The sequence below is a fragment of the Syzygium oleosum genome, unplaced genomic scaffold (assembly GCF_021117445.2).
Source record: "Syzygium oleosum isolate NSW1041296 unplaced genomic scaffold, Sole_v2.1 Sole_v2.24, whole genome shotgun sequence".
Taxonomy (NCBI): Eukaryota; Viridiplantae; Streptophyta; class Magnoliopsida; order Myrtales; family Myrtaceae; genus Syzygium; species Syzygium oleosum.
In genome coordinates this window covers 4,322,429-4,346,203 of record NW_026607508.1, presented here as the reverse complement: position 1 = coordinate 4,346,203, position 23,775 = coordinate 4,322,429, and the positions used below count along the sequence as shown (strand labels likewise).

At 39.6% G+C, this 23,775-nt stretch overlaps 2 protein-coding genes and 1 pseudogene across 3 annotated transcripts; 1 reads left to right on the top strand and 2 right to left on the bottom strand.

Moving 5' to 3' along the window:
• Nucleotides 1-773: 773 nt before the first annotated feature.
• LOC115693788 (L10-interacting MYB domain-containing protein-like) lies at nucleotides 774-1,759 on the bottom strand (annotated as a pseudogene).
• A 10,399-nt stretch (nucleotides 1,760-12,158) lies between these two features.
• LOC115693787 (probable inositol transporter 2) lies at nucleotides 12,159-17,399 on the top strand. The gene is made up of 6 exons (XM_030620848.2): nucleotides 12,159-12,316; nucleotides 12,629-12,699; nucleotides 15,045-15,380; nucleotides 15,567-15,674; nucleotides 15,767-16,369; nucleotides 16,653-17,399. The coding sequence occupies exons 1-6, from the start codon at nucleotides 12,178-12,180 to the stop codon at nucleotides 17,133-17,135; spliced, it is 1,740 nt and encodes a 579-aa protein (XP_030476708.1). The 5' UTR covers nucleotides 12,159-12,177; the 3' UTR covers nucleotides 17,136-17,399.
• Nucleotides 17,400-19,941: 2,542 nt separating this feature from the next.
• On the bottom strand, nucleotides 19,942-22,368 carry LOC115693790 (uncharacterized). 2 transcript variants are annotated; one of them, XM_056302558.1, is made up of 2 exons: nucleotides 22,238-22,368; nucleotides 19,942-20,675 (listed from the first exon to the last, which is right to left on the bottom strand). In XM_056302558.1, exon 2 carries the CDS (start codon nucleotides 20,647-20,649, stop codon nucleotides 20,299-20,301), a length of 351 nt encoding a protein of 116 aa, XP_056158533.1. In that variant the 5' UTR covers nucleotides 20,650-20,675; nucleotides 22,238-22,368; the 3' UTR covers nucleotides 19,942-20,298. The 2 variants fall into 2 exon arrangements, with proteins under 2 accessions (XP_056158533.1, XP_030476710.1); XM_030620850.2 differs by lacking the exon at nucleotides 22,238-22,368 and adding an exon at nucleotides 21,774-22,135.
• Nucleotides 22,369-23,775: the final 1,407 nt, after the last annotated feature.

The following is a 23,775-nucleotide window of genomic DNA, read 5'->3' as shown; positions in this document are numbered from 1 at the left end:
ACTTCCCTAAATTGCCGATTAGTTGGTTGGAACAATTTTTTTTTCTCATTTCACATACTTTATCTAAAACTAAGCTAAAGTACCCACTTGCGGTTTCCCCCCAGCATTGAAAGTGTTTTTTTGTTAACCTGTTACCTATACCATGTCCTAAAATGTGAATATTTAGCAAAAAAAAATGTCCTAAAATGTGAAGAAACATTCCAAGCATTTCTGTAACATCAATATTCCTAGTTCCTTGAAGACCATATCATGTAACTAAGTTATGCACTAAATTATTAAATACAATATTATCCATTCTAAACATTTGATAACATCTTATCGGATTAGTATCTCCACTCATCAACTCTTCCAATCATGCATTTCTTGTATATGATGATGTCATACAAGGTTCTTTGTAATTGTATATTGCCTGATAAGCCATTGCGAATTGAGTAGCTCCCACAAGTGGCCAACATTCCCCTTCCTTATTTTCATGATTTTCACTTTCAGGAGAATCATCCATAACTTGTCAAAGTAACAAAATATAGAGTTATAGTAAGAAAAATGATGAATAATATATATCATCTATCAATGGAACAATTATATCATCCATCATATATATGCAAACTCCACCCAATCAAAAGAACACCATCTGAAAACAAGTCTCACATTAGAACATAAATAGAAATAGAGTTCACAAATAGTGCAAACAGAGTGCAAATCACCAACTTGGAAATAGGTCTCACATTACATCAATGTAGCATACAAAACAGTTCAAACAAGTAGCTAACATCCTAGTGATGACTATTATGCTCTTCCAACTTAAACTTGAGCCACTCGACTTTTTCTTCATCTCTATCCAAGTTCATGAAAATATGCTTGTTGTCTTTCTTTTCGGCCAATGTGAGAGTGCAAAGAAATATAGTTTTTAGTCTTGATTAATCTCAAGTATGACTTTCAATGTTCGCATAATTTCCTTGTAAGGATCAAACTCCCTTGCAAAAGATGTTGCATTACTCCTACTTTCAATAGCTGAACAAAGCTTGTCAATGTGCGATGCTAACTTAGTAGGTCCAGTCAAATTTTTGTCAATCTTTCCTCGACCTTGCCTTATTGAACTCTTCGCCACTCTTTTATGGCTCTTACTTTGACTTAGTTGAACAATCTTTTTACCTACATTACACTCTAAAGTATCATCATTAGATCTTACACAATCACTAATGTGAGCTTGTGTGGCCTCAATATCCATATTATTGCATAAACCTTATACAGAATTCCATGTAATACTTCCAATAGCAAATGTACCCTGGAGCATTCTATCCAACAAAACTTCAACCTCCGAATGTACGCCTTACGTTCGAAAAACTTTAAGTTTAGGATTGGCCTGTTATAATAGAACATTTTCATAAGTTGTATCATAAAAGACGAACTTAGAAAAAGTAACAAAAGAAGAGATAAACACCTTAATTTTCCTCTCCCACCATTCATCACTCGTATCAATGGTTTTCTTCCTTAGATCCCATCCTAGTCCCATTTCTTTTTTAATCAATTGCTTCCATTTTTTCCATTCTTCCTTAAGATTATCCCACTTACTCTTCATTTAATTTTTATCATACCTTTTGCACCTCAACTCCTCAAACTTGTTAATTATGACTGTCCATCCATCCCTTTTGTTGCTTGTCGGATGATTGTTTTTTTCAATTTGTTCAATGCCCAATTGACAAAAAGTTTCTACATCTTCCGAGCTCCAATATGCATTTTCCTTTGATGAACTTGCCATCGTCCAATAAAATAATCACGAACACATTTGAAAAATGCAAACAAACGAGATGAAGTATGTCCCAATTCCGTAAACATGAATGAGCACATGCGTATGCAGATTTTGACAGAACATTAAGACATATCAGAAGCCACTCAATTCTTACAAATGTTTTCACTAGATATACATTTCTCTTTCAAACTAAGGAAACATAAAGCTACAGCACAATGCGACATCCAACAAAATCATTGTGAAGTGTTCAGAAAGGCAGCCTTAGGTCAAACATTAATGTGGGTAATTAATAGGGAGAGAGACCTAGTGTTTATAAAAAGGTTCATGCCAAAAAGTATCTACACCAATTAATTGTTCCAAGGCCTTGAGTACAAAACCTCTATTAGCCCATCGATCGTCATATATAGCAAAAATGTCATTTATCAGCAAGTTGTGCTTAACATGCAGATTTTCCAAGAGCAAAGAGGAATAATTATATCACTAGCCATTGTATGAAAATGGAAAAACAATGGCCTGCTATACTGCTAAAGGGAAATGAGTTGCTAAAGAATTACATGCTTATGACTGCGTATCCTTTTTTGTTGTCGTCTCTTTGGCATTCTAGGAATTAACAAAGTCGTCAAAACAAAGTAAAAGTAGAGCAGCTAATCTAAGATAGCTGCTATACTGCAGATTACATGAACCATATGCATCCAAGGCAAAGAAAAATAAGACAATTTTATTTCTTCAATTCAGCTAAGATAATCTTGAATTTTACAACGTCACCAATAACGTCAGTGAACAGAATGCCCCAATCTTCTTCTAGATACCTTGCACTCTTCCAACTCCATAAAAAAAACTTTGTATTACTCAAGCAATGACTCAATCAAGCCCTACATCAAAAGTACCGTTCACGAAATTACCGTGCGCTTAACAATCACAACTAGAAAAAACACAACAAGAAGGAATCGAAGCAAAAGAACTTGGATTTGAGGTGAGACGAGCAATTGGGTTTGGAGCGAAGAGAGAGGTGAGCGACTCGATTCTGAGCAAAGAGAGAGGCGAGCATGAGAGAAGCCAGTGGTGAAGAGAGAGGCCACTAGAGAGAGGCAACGAGAGAGGCGAGCGACTCGAAGAGAGGCAAATTCAGAAAAAAGCAAGACCGGTTGCTTCATCTAGGGTTGCTAATTAAAACAGGGTTAAAGTTGGAATTTCAATAAGTCTATGAGAGCAACAAAGGCAATGAAAAAAAATTTCATTGTTGTCCCAACAGCATGTCGAGAACGCTGAAATGCCCAAGGAAGCCTCCTACCTACCTTGGGCTTCTAGCCTTCCAAAGGCCAACTTTCTCTTAATGAGGTTTACAAAAAAATTTCCCAAACACTCAATCTTAGCCCAATGGACTTTGGACGCCCAAAGTGGCTTGGGAAAGCCCTTCTTAAACGCAGCTATAGAATTGAGTTGGATCTAAGTAAGTTATAAACTATTTAATACTCATATTATGTTTAAACCCATGTATGACCCATTTATTAAATATAATTAACTCACGCAACAACTCAATCCATTATTTATGGGTTAAGAAATAGGTCTATGACCCATTTTGACAGGTCTAATTTGCGATAGAAGTACTTCAATAGTATCATCAAGTGACTCGAAAAACGTTTTGAAAGTTATCTTTCATGATCGATAATTAAGAGTTTAGTGAGAGGTATTGATTTACAACTTAAAGAAGAATGACGATACTAAGATGATCTTTACTAATACAAGTATCATACATTTAATTTAATTTTCTTTGCAACCACACGCGTGGCCATTCTAATAAGAAGGATTACACATCTGTGGAAAGTCGAGGATGGTGATCATGACAAGAGGAAATACACTTTCAACCTTTAAAAATGGCTTAGGATGGCCTCACATTAAAAAATTGCGGATACGATTGACTCACGTACGAAATAGTTCACCCAAAGGGGTCATTCGAGGCCATACTCATTACACAGAGAATCTTTCCCAATGTGCAGATTGCAATGGGAAAGAGGATTGACGAGAAAAGTTAAAAAAGGAAAAGAAGGCGCGTAGTAATGCCGATCGACAATGACCCATTTTTTTAGTTTTCAAAGGAATCATCCAGAATTCTGGAGAATATGAAATTTCTTCTTCCTTTTTTTTTTTTAATATGGTTAGCTTGACAGCAATGATCGATACAAAAAGGGTTGTACCCATATGCATCGAGTAATTAAAGCTTCAATCACAAAGCGATGGTTGTGGATCCTAACTTTTCTATGAAAGTATGATCTTGCGAACCCAAGATATATCGTATATCCAACTTGAGGTAAGGACCACTTGAATTATGAGGGAAAAAGGATGGAACACTTGAATTATGAGGGAAAAATGACACAAGCAATCCTTAAAATTTAAGTCAAATGTGTAATGTGGTCCCTGAATTTTTAATTTGTTTAATATGATCCCTGAACTTTAAGTCAATGTGCAATGTGGTCCCTGAACTTTTAATTTGTTCAATATGATCCCTCAATTTTTGGTACATATTTAATTTAATCCTTAAATTATATGAAAGTATTCAATGTTGTCTCCGATCTTGATTAAATGAAGGATAATATTGGACATTTTCATATAGTCTATGGATTAGATTGAATATTTACCAAAAGTTCATGGATCACATTGAATAAATTAATAGTTCAAGAATCACATTACACATTGGACTAAAGTTTCATGACCACATTGAACAAATTAAAAGTTAAGGGGCCACATTGCATATTTAGCCAAAGTTTGAGAACTATTTGTGTAATTATCTCAATTACGAGGGTTAAGAATATGCTCGAAAGTAGTGGTGGTAGTTGCTTTTTCGACTCAAATACGAAAACTCAGGATGATTTGATATTCGTTGACCTAATTTTTCTTTCCACATCACGTGTCAAATATGAACTTGAACTTTCCATGGCAAGCATTTCCCATTTGACTATCTTAATGTGGAAATTGAACATTTTTTTTTTCCAAAAGAGAAGCTAACACCTACCAGAGTTGAGCAAACTCATTCCTAATGACGCCATCGAAAATGTGGATAAATCCTCGTGATGTGTTGTCATTTGATTGGAGGTCACGAAGCACCTTTCTTAAGTTCATGTTACTACATATCCGATTTCCTTTTAGGAACAAATACTTCTCTAATTAAGGAAAATTAATTCCATTCGATATTGATCAACTTGAGGGGCACGAATGATGTGGTAAGTTGGACATTCAGAATTGGATGAAGCTACATACTATGGACAGATTTTTTGAAAAAAACATAGAAAAGACGAGGAATATTCGTGTTGTAAAATAATATGGAAACTAATGGATCTTACAATTTAAGTCTAACATGAAAAGGAGAAATTACTCGGAGAAATCAACGGAGAACGATAACGACACTGGAGATTTACGCAGTAGTTCGATCGGTCCAGTTTGCGTTGCATAAATAAAACTTCGTGTGGGTCACTCAAAGCTTAGAAAGTACTAATTTTTTAGATTGATCTGAAATAAGTAATTTCATAACTCTTCATGAAGAAGGGGGAGGTTACACCTGCTCAAAGCCCATGATGAACCAAGATAATTAGTTGTAGTTCCATAGAATATACTCCACTTAGACCATAGCTACAACCTAATTTCCTTGGAACTTCCTTACATGATTAATAATAAGTCAGAAAACAACCCGAACATCTGTTCATCCTTGTACCTGCCCATGCAAATATGATAATGCGCATCAAACTACTGAAACTTTCGCAAAATACCATGATAATTATCAGTACTTTTTACTTTATTTACATAGACGCCCGGTACTTAAAACGATGTTTTTGTGATGTAATTAGCATTTCTAATAACCCTAGAGCGCGCAATAAAGTGGCGAATAACCTAAGTTATTACTCTCTCATCTCCTAATCGACACTCGTGATCAAGTTAGGTTTTGTGATGTAACACCATTTTTATGTATTTTGAAGATGATAAAATATTGTTTGGGTTACCACCCGCTTGGGATAGCGCTGCTTGAGCGCGCACTCTTCCTCTCGCAAAAGGTTGAGTGTTCGAATCCCAAGTGCCGCAGGGTGACTTAACCGGTGCACGTGTGTGGTAGCAAGACGTGTCGCCCCGGGGTTTACCTCCCGCTGTCGGCCGTGCGGGGGTTCCTCAGGTCATCAAAATCAAAAAAAAAAAAAAAAAATATTGTTTGGGAAGTAATATGTATATTTGAGTATGCAGAGGAAATATTCTTTACATACAAAAGTTTATACGCAAATAATGTTAATAATAGGACGTCTGTGCTGGTGGACAGCTAGCTACCTTTATCTGCAAATGGAGAATAAGATACTGGAGATAAATGTGAGAGTTAGAAGGACCTTTAGATTTTGGAGAACAAGCAAGGGATGTGAGATCGTTAATGTGCTTGGACAGACAAAATAGAAGGACAACTATGATAATATAAGTACATCAATATGTTTGGAAGCACCTAAATGCAACAAGCGAACATATTTGGACTTAGAAAATCATCAATTTTGGAAGGATCGCGTTAAAGGAAGTTCACGCTTCAGATAGAGTGTATGATCATCCACAAACCAGGATACGAAGACCCATTTATTTTTCAATTATCAAAAAAAAAAAATTTGGGCTTTGGAGCCAATTTTATGCTGTCGAATCTACAGTGAAACATTCCGGGAGAAGCTCAAAGAGGTTTGTCATTTTTCGCTAATCAAAGGAAGTGTCGGACAAGTTTGGAGAGGTAGTAGTAGGGTTTCTCTTGGGCAAAATTCATTAATTAGCTCCACGTGAACGTTTTGAGTTAAGAACAATCTTTGCAACCGCTATTTTGACCCAAGGGAAGACTCCGAAGTTTAATAAAATGTTTAATATCACGAAAAATCTTAAACTGATACATCTATGATAAATTTACCCTAAACTAATTTTTTGACCACCGAAAACCCTAAATTGGTACACCTGTAACAATTTTACCCTCCGTTAGTTTTCATTTAATTTTACCGTCAAATTTCTGAGTTGGATGACACGTGACAGTTGACATGTGTACCAATTTAGGGTTTTACCCTCCGTTTGTCACAGGTGTACCAGTTTGGGGTTTTCGGTGATCAAAAAATTAGTTTGTGGTAAATTTGTCACAGGTGTACTAGTTTTTCGTGGTATTAACCCAATTTAAAGGGCATATATATCGTAAAAATGGAGTTGAAGTGTGGCCAAAATGATTAAGAATCTTTCTAGCTTGTTCTTACTCCTCTTCCTTAGTCTCTGAGAAAAACCGGGTGATTCTGATTGTAATTTTTCGAGAGAGAGAGTGTGTGGGTGTAATCATTGTAAAAGAATGCCTTGAGCGATGAGTGAAGTGCATGTACTTATAGTGCAAGTAGACTGCTTCGTGGAGAGGTAACCACATCCCTAACCCGTCACAGGCTTCGACGGTTGCGCTAGTTGATCCAGTCTCGATTTTGGGTCGTTAGAGCTGGAGAGTGGAGTAGGTCGATCGATAGAAGATATTTGTTTTACATTGCATGCTCCATCACAAACCCAGTTTGATTCTCTACATGTAAAGCTTTTGTCGTCCCCAATAAAGTCGATCTTCCTTTTATCCGGACGTGTCTTTTGCATGGAAAAAGTAATAAACTTTGCTGCTTTATTCCCCATTATAGAGGCTTGAGTTGTCGCTTTACGTGGAAAAATCAGTAGCCTTTGCTCTCGTCTAGTCGTTGTTTGATAACTTCCTAAGGAGTAAGGACAGGTTTGGCCTAGAGAATGACATGCCTCTTTTAAATCCTAATCCAATTGGATCAATTGGTCTTGTTCAAAATTTCAAGCCAAGTCTTTTTTATAGTCACGTTTTTGTCCATCCTTAATTGAAAAAAATTTCAAAAAAAAATATTAAAAATGTCTACGTCAATGCCGACCGTGCCACGTGAGATGACCGGCATCCACGTTAGCGTTTCTAGCCTAAATTGGCATGATGGACTGCATCGGTATAAATGTAAAAATGTTTAAGACTAAATTAATTTAATTCAAAAGTTTAAGACTGAATTTGTATGAATGCAATATGTTTATGATTTTTTTGTTACTTTTCCCTATTTGGTGATTTATAAATTCCAATATGGACATTATCTACTTTTAGTTTTAGTTAAGTTTGTTAAATGGGTCAAAATCTTAATTTTGCTGGAAAATCGTTTCTCTTGAAAACGGATGCACAAAGAACAAAAAAAGAAAAGAAAAGAAGAAATAGCCAAAGGGATTTGATAGCTAATATCAATTGCGTTGGCCTTCATTAGTAATTCAAGTTTCTTTAAGTTTATTTTCTCCTTTCCTTTCGATGACGTTGGTGTTCATGTCCGAGTTAACTATTAAGTATGCAAAAAATTGCAAACTAAGTTAGTAGATGACGTTTTGCATACCAATTATGTACAATCCACGCAGAGAAACACGTCAATCAGACACCGGACATTCAGTGAAATTTCAAAGCAGAACTTTTTGGCTTCATGTGACGAGGGCACTGCAATTGATTTATTATACACATCATGCGCAAAATAAACGATGTTTTTCTCAATCGCTGCGTGTAGCCACACTTTGAAATTCAAAGATTTGTTTCCGAAGAGTCATCGAGTAACAGTGTATGATTGTTATTGTTTCGAATGGTTTAGCCTTCCCTATGACATCATACATCCGCGTGATAAGAGCCGCAACCGGTTTCATTTTGGTTATAAACTTATTCTTGCCATTTGAACATCATCAGTCAAAAGTTGACTAATTTGTTTTTTTAAGTATGAACCATCTCTTTCACGCAACAAAATAATTCACGGACGGTTTTAATTTATTCACCGGCTTCCATTCCGGCTCAACTGATATACACTTATTAAAAAGTTTATTTAAAAATTTGAAGTGATTAAATGGAAGAAAATTACATGTACATAAAAGACATCTCAATTAAGATGATCGATTTTAGAATGGGTGGATATCTGAATTTGAAGCTGAAACCGATAAGTCTCGATTCTTCTGACATGTTTTCTCGTGTCCCCTCACTGTCGCGTCCTTTTCCGCTCTCCATTGCCCATCACCGTCCATCACATCCCCATCCCGCCGGACATCTCTGTTCCTCGTGTGACCGCCATGGCTGGTGATGCCACCGCTAGTTGGAGTTTATTATTGTGGAATAATTTCCTTACAAATAAAATAAACGCACATATCTAATTTTTTTTTTCCAGAATTGAGTACGGTTTTGAGGAGAGAGATATTTTGAATGCATCTTTTTTTGGCTCTTTTTTTTTTTCATGGTCAAATAAAAGGACAGCCCATGTGCTTTGACCTAAGAAAGAAGTTCTGACACTCCAAATCCGTATGGTTTGAAAAATGGTGACACACACGGACACATGTCCTCTTACTTTTCTATCCCATTGATTTCTAGTTGGGGGAATATTTTCCAAATGTCCGGCCAATACATTACTAAGCATCTTGGTCAAGCTGTGGTGATGGACTCGCTCCCTTGGATCTTCATATTGCAAGTGATGTAAAGCAGTTACGACTTGATGAGAACATTAATTAACTAGTGTGCCACCCTTCTAATAACGCTCGGAAGTGATCATTAGCATCGACCGTTCTTCTCGATTCTTGAGTATCACTGCATATATCCATTGTGGAAACTTACTTTTATCGCCTTAGGCATACATAATGGTGACGGAAAAAAAATGATCATTGCCATCTTGATGTAAACCAAAAGTGACAAATTAGTAGGTTTGGCACTGCAGGATCGATTATCTCTAGCCATCGTTATCAATGTGCCACGGATCGGAGGTGGTAGCGCTCTAATGACTCGTTCATGAAATCCATTTATTTCACCAAAAGAAGAAACACGTTATTACTCCAATTCACCAATTTGGAATATTGATGTAAACATATCAGGAAATCAACAAAAGAAAGCGAAAGAAAACTTTCTAAGCACTTACACTAATGAAAAAGAGGCCCCTTGCTTAGATTTTACCAAACGAAGGTATCCCAATATTTGCGCTTGGACCTTGTCGTGCCCAAATTTTAGTAGAACGTGCGACATGCATGTGAGTCTCCCTGTCGAAAATTTCTCCGAAACCCTAAAAAAAAAAGAAAGGAAAAAGGACTAAATAAGAATTTGATCTTAAGGCTCCGATTGTTTTACGAGAAATAGCTTTCAGGAAAAGGTTTTCCTGATTTTCCGACAGTTGGTTCACATAAAGTAAATAAGTCAAGGAAAACATTTTTTTCCGTCAATGACAAAAACACTCTCAAAAGTGGGGAAAATGATTTTCTCTTTTCGAAAAGAGAAAACCACTTTCCCTCCTCTTTCTTTCACTCAGACCAAGCACGTTCTGTTCGGTGAACTCATTTTAATATTTTTATTTTTATTATTTTTAATAAAAATTGAAATTGTAATTTTTTTAATTTTCTTTGTTTTTTTTTTCCTTCTTCTTCGGCTGGTCGTCGGCCACAACAACGGTTGGCGACTGGCCACAGGCAAGGGACGAGCTCGCCTAAGGCGAGCGAGACTCGATCTAATCGGAATCTAGTGAGGCTCGAGCTCGCCCGCCTCGGGCGAGCTTGACCTTGTCGGATTTGGAGAGGTGGAGCCTTGCTCGAGGCTAGCAAGGCTCGGCTCGCCGGAATAAGGGCAATCTCAAGCCTTGCTGACTTGTGGCAAGGCTCGAGCTTGCTTGTGGTCGTCAACGTGGCTAGCGATCGGCCGAAGAAGAAGGAAAAACAAAAACAAAGAAAATAAAAAAATATAAAAATAAAAAAAGAAGAAAAATAAAAAAATTATTAAAAGGAGTGCATGGAGGAAAATCAAATCATATTTTCCATACCGAACGGTAGAAAATATTTTCTAGTTCATTTTCAGATTTCAGTCAAATACCGACAAATAGTCATTTTCCTGAAAAATGACTTTTGAAAAACATTATCCAAAAATATCACATTTTTTCGCGAAACAAACGGAGCCTAGAAGGCCAAAACGTAGTAATTAACCTCTCTTTATTATGTACTCCAGTTTGGATCAGAAGAGCTGATCTTAACCAAGGCATGCCTTATTAGCCCCAATCGCTCATGAGGCCAATTTAATGAATGTTTCTCGCCCATATATTATAGCTTCTTCGACTCGGCCATTACTACTTTTGCTATTTTCTACACCCTTGATTTTATCATCAATTTGGAGTTAATCCCATTTCGAAAACATGGGTAGGTCTTTCTTGTCGCCACGTGCTATCTCTACATGGTCCGATGTGTAATTGACCATGTGAAGATGATTGGTCCAAGAAAAGAAAAAGGTTTGTGGTCCGCTTTTTGCTTCTCGACCGTTCCATGTTAGAGCAAAGCCATCCTCAAACATAGGCATCTTTCATTAGGATTCTTGCACATGGTTAGTTTGGTCATGACTTGTCAACAATTAGGTTTTAATCAAACTCTTTACGAATTTAACTATATAATCAATGATATATAGCTCACAAAGCCGGGCTAAAGTCCATTAGAGGCCAATTGCATTTCTCCAAAATTCCTCAAAAAATTTACCAAACACCATTTGCATTTGCTCAAAAGACTTTAGGACCCCAAAACTCCTTGCATATGTTCAACCAAACGAACCCTTATTTTTAATTTGGTGACATTTATCATATCTTATTAGTATCATAATGGCAAAGAACTTCCTAGAGTTAACTAGTACGAAGTAGCCCACGAATCTTGTTTTATGAAACGATACATCGGGACTCCACAATTAGCTAGCTATCGTAATTACTTCTGTCAAATTTTGTACATTGGAATATTCAAATGACCTACCAAAGTATGACGACGACTTAAAGGTAAGACACGAGAGGTCCTATAACCTTAATGCAATCATCAGGTTGACTAACCGAAGAGTATCAGTTAAACACGTCCATTGTCTGGTACACACTTATTAGAGGAGGAGAGGTGGTTCTACAAGTATGTAATCATATCTATTCATTTATCATATTCACCATATGTCACTATCATCCCATCATATAATTAACAAGAAAAAAATTGAGACTTTAAAGTCGCGCTGCAGGGGACACGTGGACATGCTTTCAGGCCAAGGTAAAAAAAGGGTCTTCTGTTTTTTTTTTTCATCTGTATTTTTTAGCACCTAATTTTATTTTTTTTGGTCAGATTAGCACCAAAATTGACTAGTTTGGCTTGAGCTAGTCCATGATGGAACAAGCATACGACAAAAATGATAAACTCCAGAGTCCTGACTTCCTTCATATATACGTACAGTGTCCGTTCTCTCTCTCTCTATCTCTCTCTCAATTCAGAATCATCACCTCAGTTTCTCTCCCTGCTATGCTCATTCGAGCAATTTGATCCACATCACGTAGACACTCAAAGAAGCCATCGGCCAGAGAGAGAGAGAGAGAGAGAGAGAGAGAGAGAGAGAGAGTATGGAAGGAGGGATTAACACGGAAGGAGCAGACGCCTCAGCTTTCAGGGAGTGCTTCTCTCTAGCATGGAAGAATCCTTACGTTCTCCGCCTCGCTTTCTCTGCCGGAATCGGCGGCCTCCTCTTCGGCTACGACACTGGTCTGATCTGATCTCTCTCCCTCTCTCATCTTCATCACTTAACCTCATGAAAGAAAAAGACACTGTCATCTCTCTCTCTCTCTCTCTCTCTCTCTCTCTCTCTCTCTCTCTCTCTCTCTCTCTCTCTCTCTCTACATGCTACTTATTTCAAAGAAATGAGGAGTTTCAGTGATTTTATGAAGTGTCAAAAGGCATAAAATGAGAATATTGATCCAGACCCAACACACCCTTTTGAAATTCAAGTACTAAAGTTTGGGCTAAATGAGGATTAAAAATTGGGTTGATCCCTGGTTTTCTCTGTTAATCACGCAGGAGTCATATCCGGGGCACTTTTGTACATTAGAGATGATTTCAAGTCTGTGGACAGAGAGACCGTGCTTCAGGTAAAAAAAAAACTAATTTCATACGTACTAATTATCTCTCTTTCTTAAAAAAAATTTTCTTCAGTAGCTTCAACTCGGGTACCGAGATTCTTCTTCTCTCGTTATTAGTCACTATGGTTTGAATTCTAACTTTAGATCATATCCCAATTTTGTCTTGAACTTTGTTTTGTTAAAAAAGGATCCCCAACTTACATTTTAGTTCCAAATCTGCCCACGCTTCAAAAAATAGTCATCGGTTTCTTCAAGATTGTCAACATCAGGCGTTTGCTATCATTCCATATGAAGGTGAGGGTATTGAGCAAAACGTAGGTTCTAATATAGAACCTCTAACTGACCCTAATGTTGATAATTTTGAAGAAACTAGTGATAATTTTTGGATATGTCGACAAATTTGGGACTAGAGAGAAAGTTGAAGATTCTTTTAGACAAAAGAAAAAGTTCAAGGCACAATTGGAATTGAATTTAAATTTGGGGGTCTTTTTGGGAAATCTCGTGATATACATGTTCTTGCTGTTTACATGTTGTTTTCAAGGCTCCATGGATAAATACTGTCTTCTAGTAGGAGAGGTATTAAATTTGTTATATATGTTGAAGCCATCTTTGTGTGTGTTGACCGCTCAAATTTCCTTGTTCTTGATCTTATCCTATGCCATTTTGGCTAGAAAGTCGGCCCAAATGTTGCGGTCACATGTAAGATGATTTTGTCCGACTTAGAAATAGGTGTACCAAAATCTTTTTAATGGTTTTTTCTGGGGTTATGACTAAGTTCATTTACGCAATCCTTTTCGGCCAAAATAAAGAGTCGCACTTGTTTAAACATATGTGAAAAAATGATCTCGTCGCATCATTTGATCAAATATGTTTTCAGTTCACGAAGAAAAGATTACTTTAGCAGAAAACCATTTCGGTAAATTGTATTAATGTCCAGCCTCGAAAATGTGAAATTTTCAGATGTCTCGAGTTTTTGCACAATCTCATTCATTATTGAGATCTTATCAAGACACAGACTCGTCTTGTATAGAGGGTGCTCTATCTATAAACTCTGTACCACATGTTCAACTAGCTTTTATAAGTAGGTGCGTGAGGTTTGGCATGTTTTTATTGCTTACATTGGTCTTGATCATCTCACTAACAAAAAAAAATACCCATAAGCACCCTAAAAAGGAGGGGAAAGATGTCAAGAGCATGAATATTAGCTTTTAGGGGTGATCGGTTCTCAATTTCTGGAACCTAGAACTAAACCATCTAGTTTTGGAACTAAACCGACCGGACCAGTTCTCAAGTGAGCTAAGTGTTTCTCATTTTTTTCCCTCTATGTTAAATTCGGGAGCTCACTATTTCACCTTGCGACAATGAAACATTTCTTCATAAGTATGTATGGTATATGAATTATTGTTGCGTTTCTTTCTGTGGATTGTTTGAATTATTTATTTCATTTTTCGTTTGTTGATAGAAGGTGTTTATTTAAAGCAATACATTGGGAAGGGGCAAGTGTTACAGAGTTTATTGTAAAGAGTTTAGTCATAGATAAGTAACAAAACCCATAGAAGCAGACAAGTATTTCTTTTAGTTTTTACAGATTTGTAAGAAATAAAAAATAAAAAAAAAAGTCCGGTCCAGATGGTCTGAGTGGGCAGTTTTACACATAGAATCACCATTTCGAATTGGGAACTAGACCGGTGCCCCCGAAAATTGCCCAAAATTGACTGGATAGGTCTGGATAGAACAGTTCCCAATACGAACGATTCCTTTTACTCACCCCTATTAGCTTTTGATTCCAAGAGCCCCGTATGTATGAACAAGATCTCAATGTTGCCAAGCTAAACTAGTCTCCAAGCCTGTCTATTTGGGCCAAGTAGTTTGGGATAGAAGACTTCACGTACCTTCTTGGGCTCACCCGAGTTTGACAGTTCATCTGGGCTTGCATTTCCTGCATCTATTTTTCTAATGAAATGATCAAAGCTGGGCCGAAAAAAAACAATCAAAGCTATCCCTTTGCAAATCCTAGACAAAGTTTGAAAAGTAAAGCCGAAATGGCTTTCTGTATATCTAATTACATTTGAGTGTTCATAGATCATAATCCAGTGTTGTTTTGAGAATTGCACTTTTATAGCTCTCTTTTTCAATTTTTAACTCTTCTTTTACTTTTACATCTTTGAATTGTTCAATAGTAAAACCGCAAAATTTGGTTTACTTACCTTGTGGCATGACCCTTTTGACTAGCATTGAACTGAGTACTGCACAAACTCAGATAGTAGAATGACCATACCTCCAAAAGCAGAAATCAACTGTTATGCTAACAAATATGCTATTTTTCACTACCACGGGGGGCTTACACGTAACAGGAAAGCATAGTGAGCATGGCGGTAGCTGGTGCGATCATCGGGGCTGCGATTGGCGGATGGATGAACGATCGGTTTGGACGGAGGAGCGCGATCCTGGTCGCGGATTTCCTCTTCTTCATTGGAGCGGTTATCATGGCTTCTGCTCCGAATCCGGCTCTCTTGATCGTCGGACGAGTCTTCGTCGGGCTCGGGGTCGGAATGGCGTCGATGACGTCCCCACTCTATATCTCAGAAGCGTCTCCGGCAAAAATCCGCGGGGCCCTCGTTAGCACCAACGGGTTCCTCATCACCGGTGGCCAATTCCTGTCTTACCTGATCAACTTGGCCTTTACCAAGGTGAGAAATACATAAGAGGGACTTCTTAGATGAAGTTCAACTGCAGGAAAGAATGAGGAAGATTAGTTTTCAAGAAACAAATTGAGACCACAGAATCTATACATCTTTCCAAAAGTATCAAGATGGGAAAACTTAGGCAGGCCTAAGTCTTTGGTTTTAAACTGTCTTTAAATTTTGATGACACAGGCTCCAGGAACGTGGCGGTGGATGCTCGGAGTTGCCGGAATTCCAGCCCTGTTGCAGTTCATCCTAATGCTTCTGCTGCCCGAATCCCCCCGTTGGCTTTTTCGCAGGGTTGTTTGACAATCACTTTTGTAATTTCCCTGTTCACTATGTAGTCTCATCTTCAGTTATTTGTCTAATAAGCCCTCTACTTTTCGATAAAGGGAAGAGAAGAAGAAGCCAAAGCCATACTAAGGAAAATCTACCCTGCCAATGAAGTGGACAGAGAGATACAAGATCTCAAAGAATCCGTTGAATCTGAGATCCAAGAAACAGGATCTTCCGAGAAGATAAACATCAAGAAGTTACTGAAGACCAAAACAGTGAGGAGGGGGCTAATTGCTGGCGTCGGACTTCAGGTCTTCCAGCAATTCGTGGGAATAAACACCGTCATGTATTACAGCCCCACGATTGTTCAGCTGGCCGGATTCGCTTCTAACCAAACCGCATTGCTGCTCTCACTCGTCACAGCCGGGCTCAATGCATTTGGTTCTGTTGTGAGCATATACTTCATCGACAGAACCGGGAGGAAGAAACTTCTCGTGATCAGTCTGTTTGGGGTGATGATATCTCTTGGACTTTTGTCTGCAGTTTTTCATGAGACGAGTTCCCACTCGCCGCTGGTTAGCCAGGCTGCAACTTCTCACTTTGCGAACTACACATGCCCAGACTACGGTTCGGCGAGAAATGCCGCTTCTTGGGATTGCATGAAATGTTTGAAGGCCTCTTCTCCTGATTGCGGGTTTTGCGCTTCACCTGCTAATAAGGTAAAGCACCTATTGCTCACTCGGTAGTCCTAGTCGGTACGAGTCATTGCCTTCATTTACTGAAATATCGATTTCAAAATAGATCCTTGTTTGAGCTTACTTGCTTCTCACTAATGGCAGAATCGTAAGTTTGATCACTCGACTCTAAACAAAAATAAAATTCTCTCTTTTCTGTAACGCATTGGGCATGCCCATTGCCTACTGTTGTTTTTATTTTTATCAGCCTGCTAGGTCTCAAGCATTGAAGCAGCTAACCAGAACCGCCTATATCACATTATTGCAGATGTTTCCGGGGGCATGTTTAATCTCGAATGACACAGTGAAGGATACGTGCCATGCAGAGGACCGGCTGTGGTACACGAGGGGCTGCCCAAGCAAGTATGGGTGGCTTGCACTCATCGGCCTAGCCTTGTACATCATCTTCTTCTCTCCTGGGATGGGCACTGTGCCTTGGATCGTCAACTCCGAGATCTACCCTCTGAGGTTCCGGGGGGTTTGCGGAGGTATAGCAGCCACGGCAAACTGGATTTCAAACCTCATCGTGGCCCAGTCCTTCCTGTCTCTAACCCAGGCAATTGGGACCTCGTGGACATTCCTAATATTCGGCGTAATCTCGGTCGGGGCGTTGATCTTTGTTCTGATCTATGTGCCGGAAACGAAGGGGCTCCCGATCGAGGAGGTGGAGAAGATGTTGGAGCACAGGGCATTGCAGTTCAAGTTCTGGAAGAAGAGCTCTAGCACATCAGGAAAGAACCAAGCTGTGTAAAGACACTAATAGAAGCCTAGGAGTACATGGTTTGTAAGTACCAAGGATTAGTAGATTTCAATTAAGCTCGCGCTTAGGGTCTTGAGCAAGGACCAGACATTGGATTACTAAGAATAAAGTACAAAATTAAGTTAAAACTTGATGAACTCTAGCAAAACTAACATTCATCTTGTCTCCCAAAAGCAACAGTTGAACTTCAGGAGGAGGTTGAACGAAATTGCTCAAATGCACAGTTAATGGGAACAAGCCCAATTAGCAAGGAAATTGGCTCATCCATTTCCTTCCCTGATTGTGTGTTGGATTTTGATCTGCTGCTGTAAGAGCAGATGTGCAATCTATTGAATCAGTAAATCCGCATCTCTGAGAAGATAACCATCCTTCAAGATTATGTCCATCACACTCCAAGAAACCATTTCTAAAATGACATTTCGATATCTCAACTTTCACGCTAGATCTAGCCGGTAGAAATTGCCAATAGGCTCGGCCTTGAACGAAAAGCACATATCCAAACAGGTGAATGTAACCACCAATTCAGTCACCATCCTCGCTCCTGAGTAACCCACCCACTGCTACAGTGTCATGATCGCCATTAGAGGCCCTGTCGGTGTTAAACTTAACCCAGTGTCATGGGAGAGGTCTTTAGTAAACTAACAACTTGCTTGACTGATTTGAAATGCAAAAGGCAATTCATCAAACATGTTATGTTTTTTATTAGTAAGGGGCAACTAGCATGACTCTCGCGATGTTACCATTAGAGTCCGACACCGGTTATGGAATGTTCAGTTTGAGCAATGATTACTCCGCACCACCTCCTAACTCGAGCATCCGAGGTTAGCGAGTCAGTCACTACGGCCCTACTAAGATATTAGCAGCCATCGAGTCTTCCGTGAGAGGTATGCCAAGTTACGAAACACAGCATGAGCTGTTCAAAGGTTCGCTCACGACATGAATGAAGTTCATGACCTCACGAAAGACAAGCGACCTCTTTACCACTAAGGGCCCGTTTGGTAACGTGCCAAATAGTGAAAATTTCTGTTCTTTTGTTCCCAGAAATAGTTTGGGAACAGAAATGCGTTTGGTAAACTTTTTGTTTCTCGGCACATTTTTGCAAAAATTTGTGCCGAGAAACAGTTTTGGAAGAGAAACAAGAAGTACAAAAAAGTTGCTTCTTGTTTCTCGGCACAATTTTGAGAATCAGTTTTTTTTCTTTTCTTATTTTGTGGTGTTGTTCTTGGTGAGCCGCCGCCGCGACCAGTGGCCGGCCACCGGCGACGGCCACGCCCGAGCCGGCGAGGGCGTCACGGCCCTCGCCGGCCGCCGGCGGAGGCGAGGTCGCCACTCACCCGAGGCGAGGGTGGACCCTCGCCGCGGGCGAGGCGGCCTCGCCAGATCGAGCGAGGCCGAGCCTCGCCGCCGGTCGCGACGCGCAAGGTCGGCCTCGCCCGGATCGAGCGAGGCCGAGCCTCGCCGTGTCGGCCGCGACGGCGAGGTCGGCCTCGCCCGAGACGGCAAGGCTCGGCCTCGCCGTCGCGACCCACGGCGGCCGAGCCTCGCCGTGGGTCGCGACGGCGAGGCCGCCTCCAGGCGGCGAGGGGTCCACCCGCCCTCGCCGGCGAGGGCGACCTCGCCTCCGCCGGCGAGGGCGACCTCGCCTCCGCCGGCGGCGGCGAGGTCCGTGACGCCTCTCGCCGGCCACTGGGCATGGCCGTCGCCAGGCGGCGCGGCGAGCCATGGCCAAAGAAGAAAGTAAAAAAAAAAAAAATTTAAACAATTCAAAATATTATTAAAATATTATTTGGGAAACGAAATTTTGTGTAGTTCTAAACGCATTTATGTTCTTTTCTACTCTAGGAATAGAAATTTTGGACATTTATCAAACGCCTTCAAATACTCGAAAATTATTTCCTAGACACGTAATCAAAAAAATCATTTACGTTCGAAAATAGCGCCCGCAGCAGAATGGTATTCATGCGCACCCTAAGTCAACAACTTTTGTGGTTATCAAATGTTCCTTTAAACATTTTTTTTTTTTTTTCGAAACATCCTTTCCTTACATAATTATTCATGGAAGTCTTCAACCTATATTCTTTGTAGCACATGTCTCCAACATGTGTATCTTAAAATGTGTGGGCATCCAACGACACAGAGCAAAAGCTCTGGAAGGAAACAGCAGCAGAGGCTAGTTTTAGCATTCTAAAAGCATGAACGATTACTGCACACGCTACAGAATTCTTTCTTTCTCGTGAACAAGTGCGCATTTATGTCTCTGCTTCATTGTGCCTATAACTTAAGTTCAGGTGGATAAAGAAAAAGAAGTTCAATGCAACAAAAGACAGTCATTGACTCATTGAATGCGACTCCAAGTGAGATGAATAGTATAGCCCAATGTTCTTATGTTATCAGTAACTTCCTCATCTATTTATATACCATGTTCACCAAAACCGCAGGGAGCATAAGAAATCATTCACTATGACCAGGAACTAAATGCTGACCGACCCAGATGACTCATTTACATGACGCTAGAGAAAGGATCGCAAAATAAAGATGGTCCAATGACAAAGAACCACCGACGACCCAAAGTTCACAGAATTGAGTACCAGGACTAGAGCTTTAGATGGACAATGTCACTTCTTCGTGCAGTATGCAGGAACCATTCTGTCACAAGCCTAAAACATCTTAGGCGCAATTTCTTCAGGTGATATGTTTAATTGGCTATAGAAATGAAAAAGCATGACAACCCCACTGATAATTTTGATGAATTGGTTGACTATCAAACGATAAAAATTAAAATGCCATGCCCAGCCTGAGAGATAAAGCGAATGAATTCATCAAAAGATTTGAAAGCAGAAAGAAATCCCCTTTCTCAACAAAATCAGGAGGAAATAGTGACTGTCAAAGTCAAACAAAAGGACTTTTTCCCCTCTTTTTGACAATAGAATGTTGATGGCCATATTTCACCAAGTCTGTTCACTTGCACCGACCCTATAAGGAAAAAGGGAGTGGGAGTGGAGCAACCGTGAAACCTCTGCCTGCAAAAGAGTTCCACCACCATGCCTTCTTGAAAGAACGGTTACATCTACGCTTGTCTTTGCTAAGCTACGGTGTGCAACAACTCCTGTTCTCCCCTATCTACAAGCACCTGTGTTTCCCATATAGCTGGTCTCTATTGATTTAGTGAAAGCAGTGACAATTGTTCTTCTATAGAGCAATCCACATGGCAAGAGATACGACAAGATGAAGGTATGAGAATCAAACCCAGGCAGCGCTGTTCCATTGGAGAAGGAGAAGAGCGCCGAGTGCTGCGATACTCAACAGCGTCTTGAAGAATAATGTTCCCTTGCTTGTCAATGCAGTGGAACGCACCCAAGAAAAACCGGCCATCTTTAATCCCCACCAGCATTCGACGAAACAACAAGTTCTTCACCCGGGACACATAATCTGAGCCAGAGGAGTCAATATCAGATCCATCCGGGTTTCCTACTGGAACTGGTGCTTCCACCCTCTGTTGTTCCATGTTAATGTGCTTATCTTGGCAATTACCTAGAGAATAAAAACAGGGCATAACATAAGGACTAATGTGTAGTACTCGGGAGTCAGACCTAAAAATGCAGGATCATCACGCTTGATGCTTCAAATTGCTCTTTCATCTGATATCTCAAATACGCCCAAACCGATCATCTAAGTGTTTCAATAATAAATACATAACCAATCATCATGCTTGATGCTCAAAACTGCTCTTTCATCTGATATCTGAAATACTCCTGACCCAATCATCGAAGTGTTTCAATAATAAATACATAACCTACCAGGAAAACAAGAACGGGCAATTCCTTATCTGAACTAACTGGCACTAAAAGGCACTAGATTGCACAAGTAAGGCACCAGAGGATCTCAGTAACATCAATTCATCAAAAGACATGAAAACAAACACAAGATGGTGACAGTGAACCCCACAAAGCGTATAAACTATTCCTCTCAATATTTCCATGGAGTCTAACAGTTTTTCCGCCCACAAAATACTTGCTTTGCAAGAGGTCAGGCTGTCAGCAACTGAGTCCAGTCAAGTCGAGCTAATATGGCTGAAATCTCAACAGGATAAGACTCATGAACTCGAGACCCGAAAGTTCGACAAGACCTCTAACCCTGAATCAAACTGTGCGCTTGAACTCAGCTGGAATCAACATACCCAAGATTGACTCAACCCAATTAGTTTCTTAACGGGACGAGTTCAAAGCCCTTTGAAGCTCGATCAATCATACAAATCAGATTAGGATAAAAACCACTAAACCCGTAGTTTCTCACTGTCAATCCCCTTTTCCTAAACCAACATTCAGAACCCAGATCATAGATTGCACTAATTTTACGAATGATAATGCTTTCATATCAATTACAAATCAGTTAATCGCCCAGAAACATAATTCATTAAAAGAAGAAAGAGGGGATAAACACATTCGAACTCTACAAAAACAAAAGAACGAAATTCGAAACTATCCCGTCGGTGGTAGCAGCAAAAGCAGGCCAATCAACCACAAAAAGTTCGAGTCCTGTGAAGTGTTCTTTGCATTGCATCGAGAGAGATTCAGACTTGATATGCAACCTCGAAACTGAAACACGAGCGCAAAAGATGAGAGTACCCACCTCGGAATCAATGCTCCAGATTCGAAAGGCAGCTCAGATTCACGGCGAGAGTCACGATGGTAGAGAGAGAGAGAGAGAGAGAGTTTTAACGCAGCAATCAACAGAAAAACCAGCGCTATATTCGCGTCGAGTCCATGGCGAGGAAGAAGTGGCTAGGGGAAAGGAGTCGCAGAGGGTGTGCAAAGCAACCGAAACGCCCGGAATCTGACCGGACTGGCCCAAAGTCGACGGTCTTATGGACCGGTCTGGAAATCCGATTTCAATTTACTGAACCGTATCAGTACTCACCGATTCTCAGTTCCAGATATAGAACCACCCACTCAAACATAGTTCAGTTGGATTAACACATCCATTTACTGTACTCAAATTAATTTTTAGAAGTACACTCTTCATCTAAAAAGGCAATGGATTCACGTTTCCCTTCCTAGTAATTAGAAGCAGATATAATTGCTCTCGCATAATGCCTCTTGCACGATGTCTCGTCGTTGAACCTACTTTAGCCCTTTTGATGTCAACCTCTGCAGGAATCAATACATCCCATAGTGGTCAGGTGAATCTCGGCGAAGAACAAGCCAAGCAGTAGAATGAAACTATGGCATGGTCACTTACCATCCGTATTGCGGTCCAAATGAAACTGACGAGTCTTAACATCAATTCCAAATAAAACTCACAAATGAAACTGGCAAGTCTTGCATCAATTCCAAATAAAACTCATAATTTTCTGGTGTTTTTTGGGAGAGGCTTGCAGTAATCTCTCATGGAAGACATCGATCCCAATTGTGGCCATTGAAACTGCATGGACGATACCCTTTTTGCGTTGGTGGACGAAGTTTAAGGTAATACTTGTAGAGATTAGGAAACCTTAGGTATATGTCAAGCAAGCATTTGTAACGAGGAACCTTTCTATATGTTCAAAACGTGGATAACACAGAAGACTAGAAAAGTAATGAATTATAAAGTGTAACATTTCTTTAACTGATTATTTTATAAACGTCTTGAGACACTCATTAGTTAAATCATAATTTGAACTTATGTCAACTTGCGTAGCATTTGAATTTACAAATGTTTAATTTCGTAAAACATATTAATAGAAGTCATGTCCAAATTGAACGAGTTCTTTTTTCTCGAACTATACTTTTCTTTGGCGGAATAAGTACATACCACTATGCTTAAATGTTGTCTTTTCGTAATATCAATACAATGCTTTTCGAGAGAATGGGGAGCCGGTGATTGAATCAAGTTGAAATCGAAATGGTTGTAATCTCAACTCGACGAGGCTCATGAACGCAACACTCGAAACTTCAACTAAAGCTCGAACTAAGTATGACTCTATGCTCGAGATCGGTTTGACCATTACTAGTTTCGAACAGGACAAGCTCAGAGCACTTTGAAGCTCGACCAATCATACAACCCAGAGTACTGATGTCTCCAATCGCTATGTCATGTTTACAATCGTTCTCCTACGCCCCAGGCGACAGCCCTGGCAACAGCACCCAGCACACAAAGATGAAAAACATTTTCAGGTAATAACGGCAGATCATCCCTCGAGATGCCTATACCCACAACTCAGAAATGATTCTTCATCATTCCATAAAGTTTCTGAAAACTTTCAGCAAACCATGAAGTTCGACGGGCTGAATCAATTACAGAATCAAAATGGGACCAGGATAAATTAACATGAAAGTCCCAAGTTTTGGTTCAGAAAGGTAATTCCCTCTTGCCTTATTCAGGGTTGTCCATGGCAAAGCACCACCGTATGAGAATGCAAACTACTATCACTAACATTCTCAAGCAGAGAGCCTCACCGGTATAAGAAAGATGAAAAGACATGCTACAACAAACTTCCCAGTTATATCCCCATGAGCACACAATCAATCTAGAATGAAAAAAACATTTAGGACAAATGTCTAGAGAAACAGAGATTTGGTGTGATTATTGCCACATAATATTCTTTACTTCAATGAAACCAGCAGCAAGCAACCACCCTAACAATACACAAGAA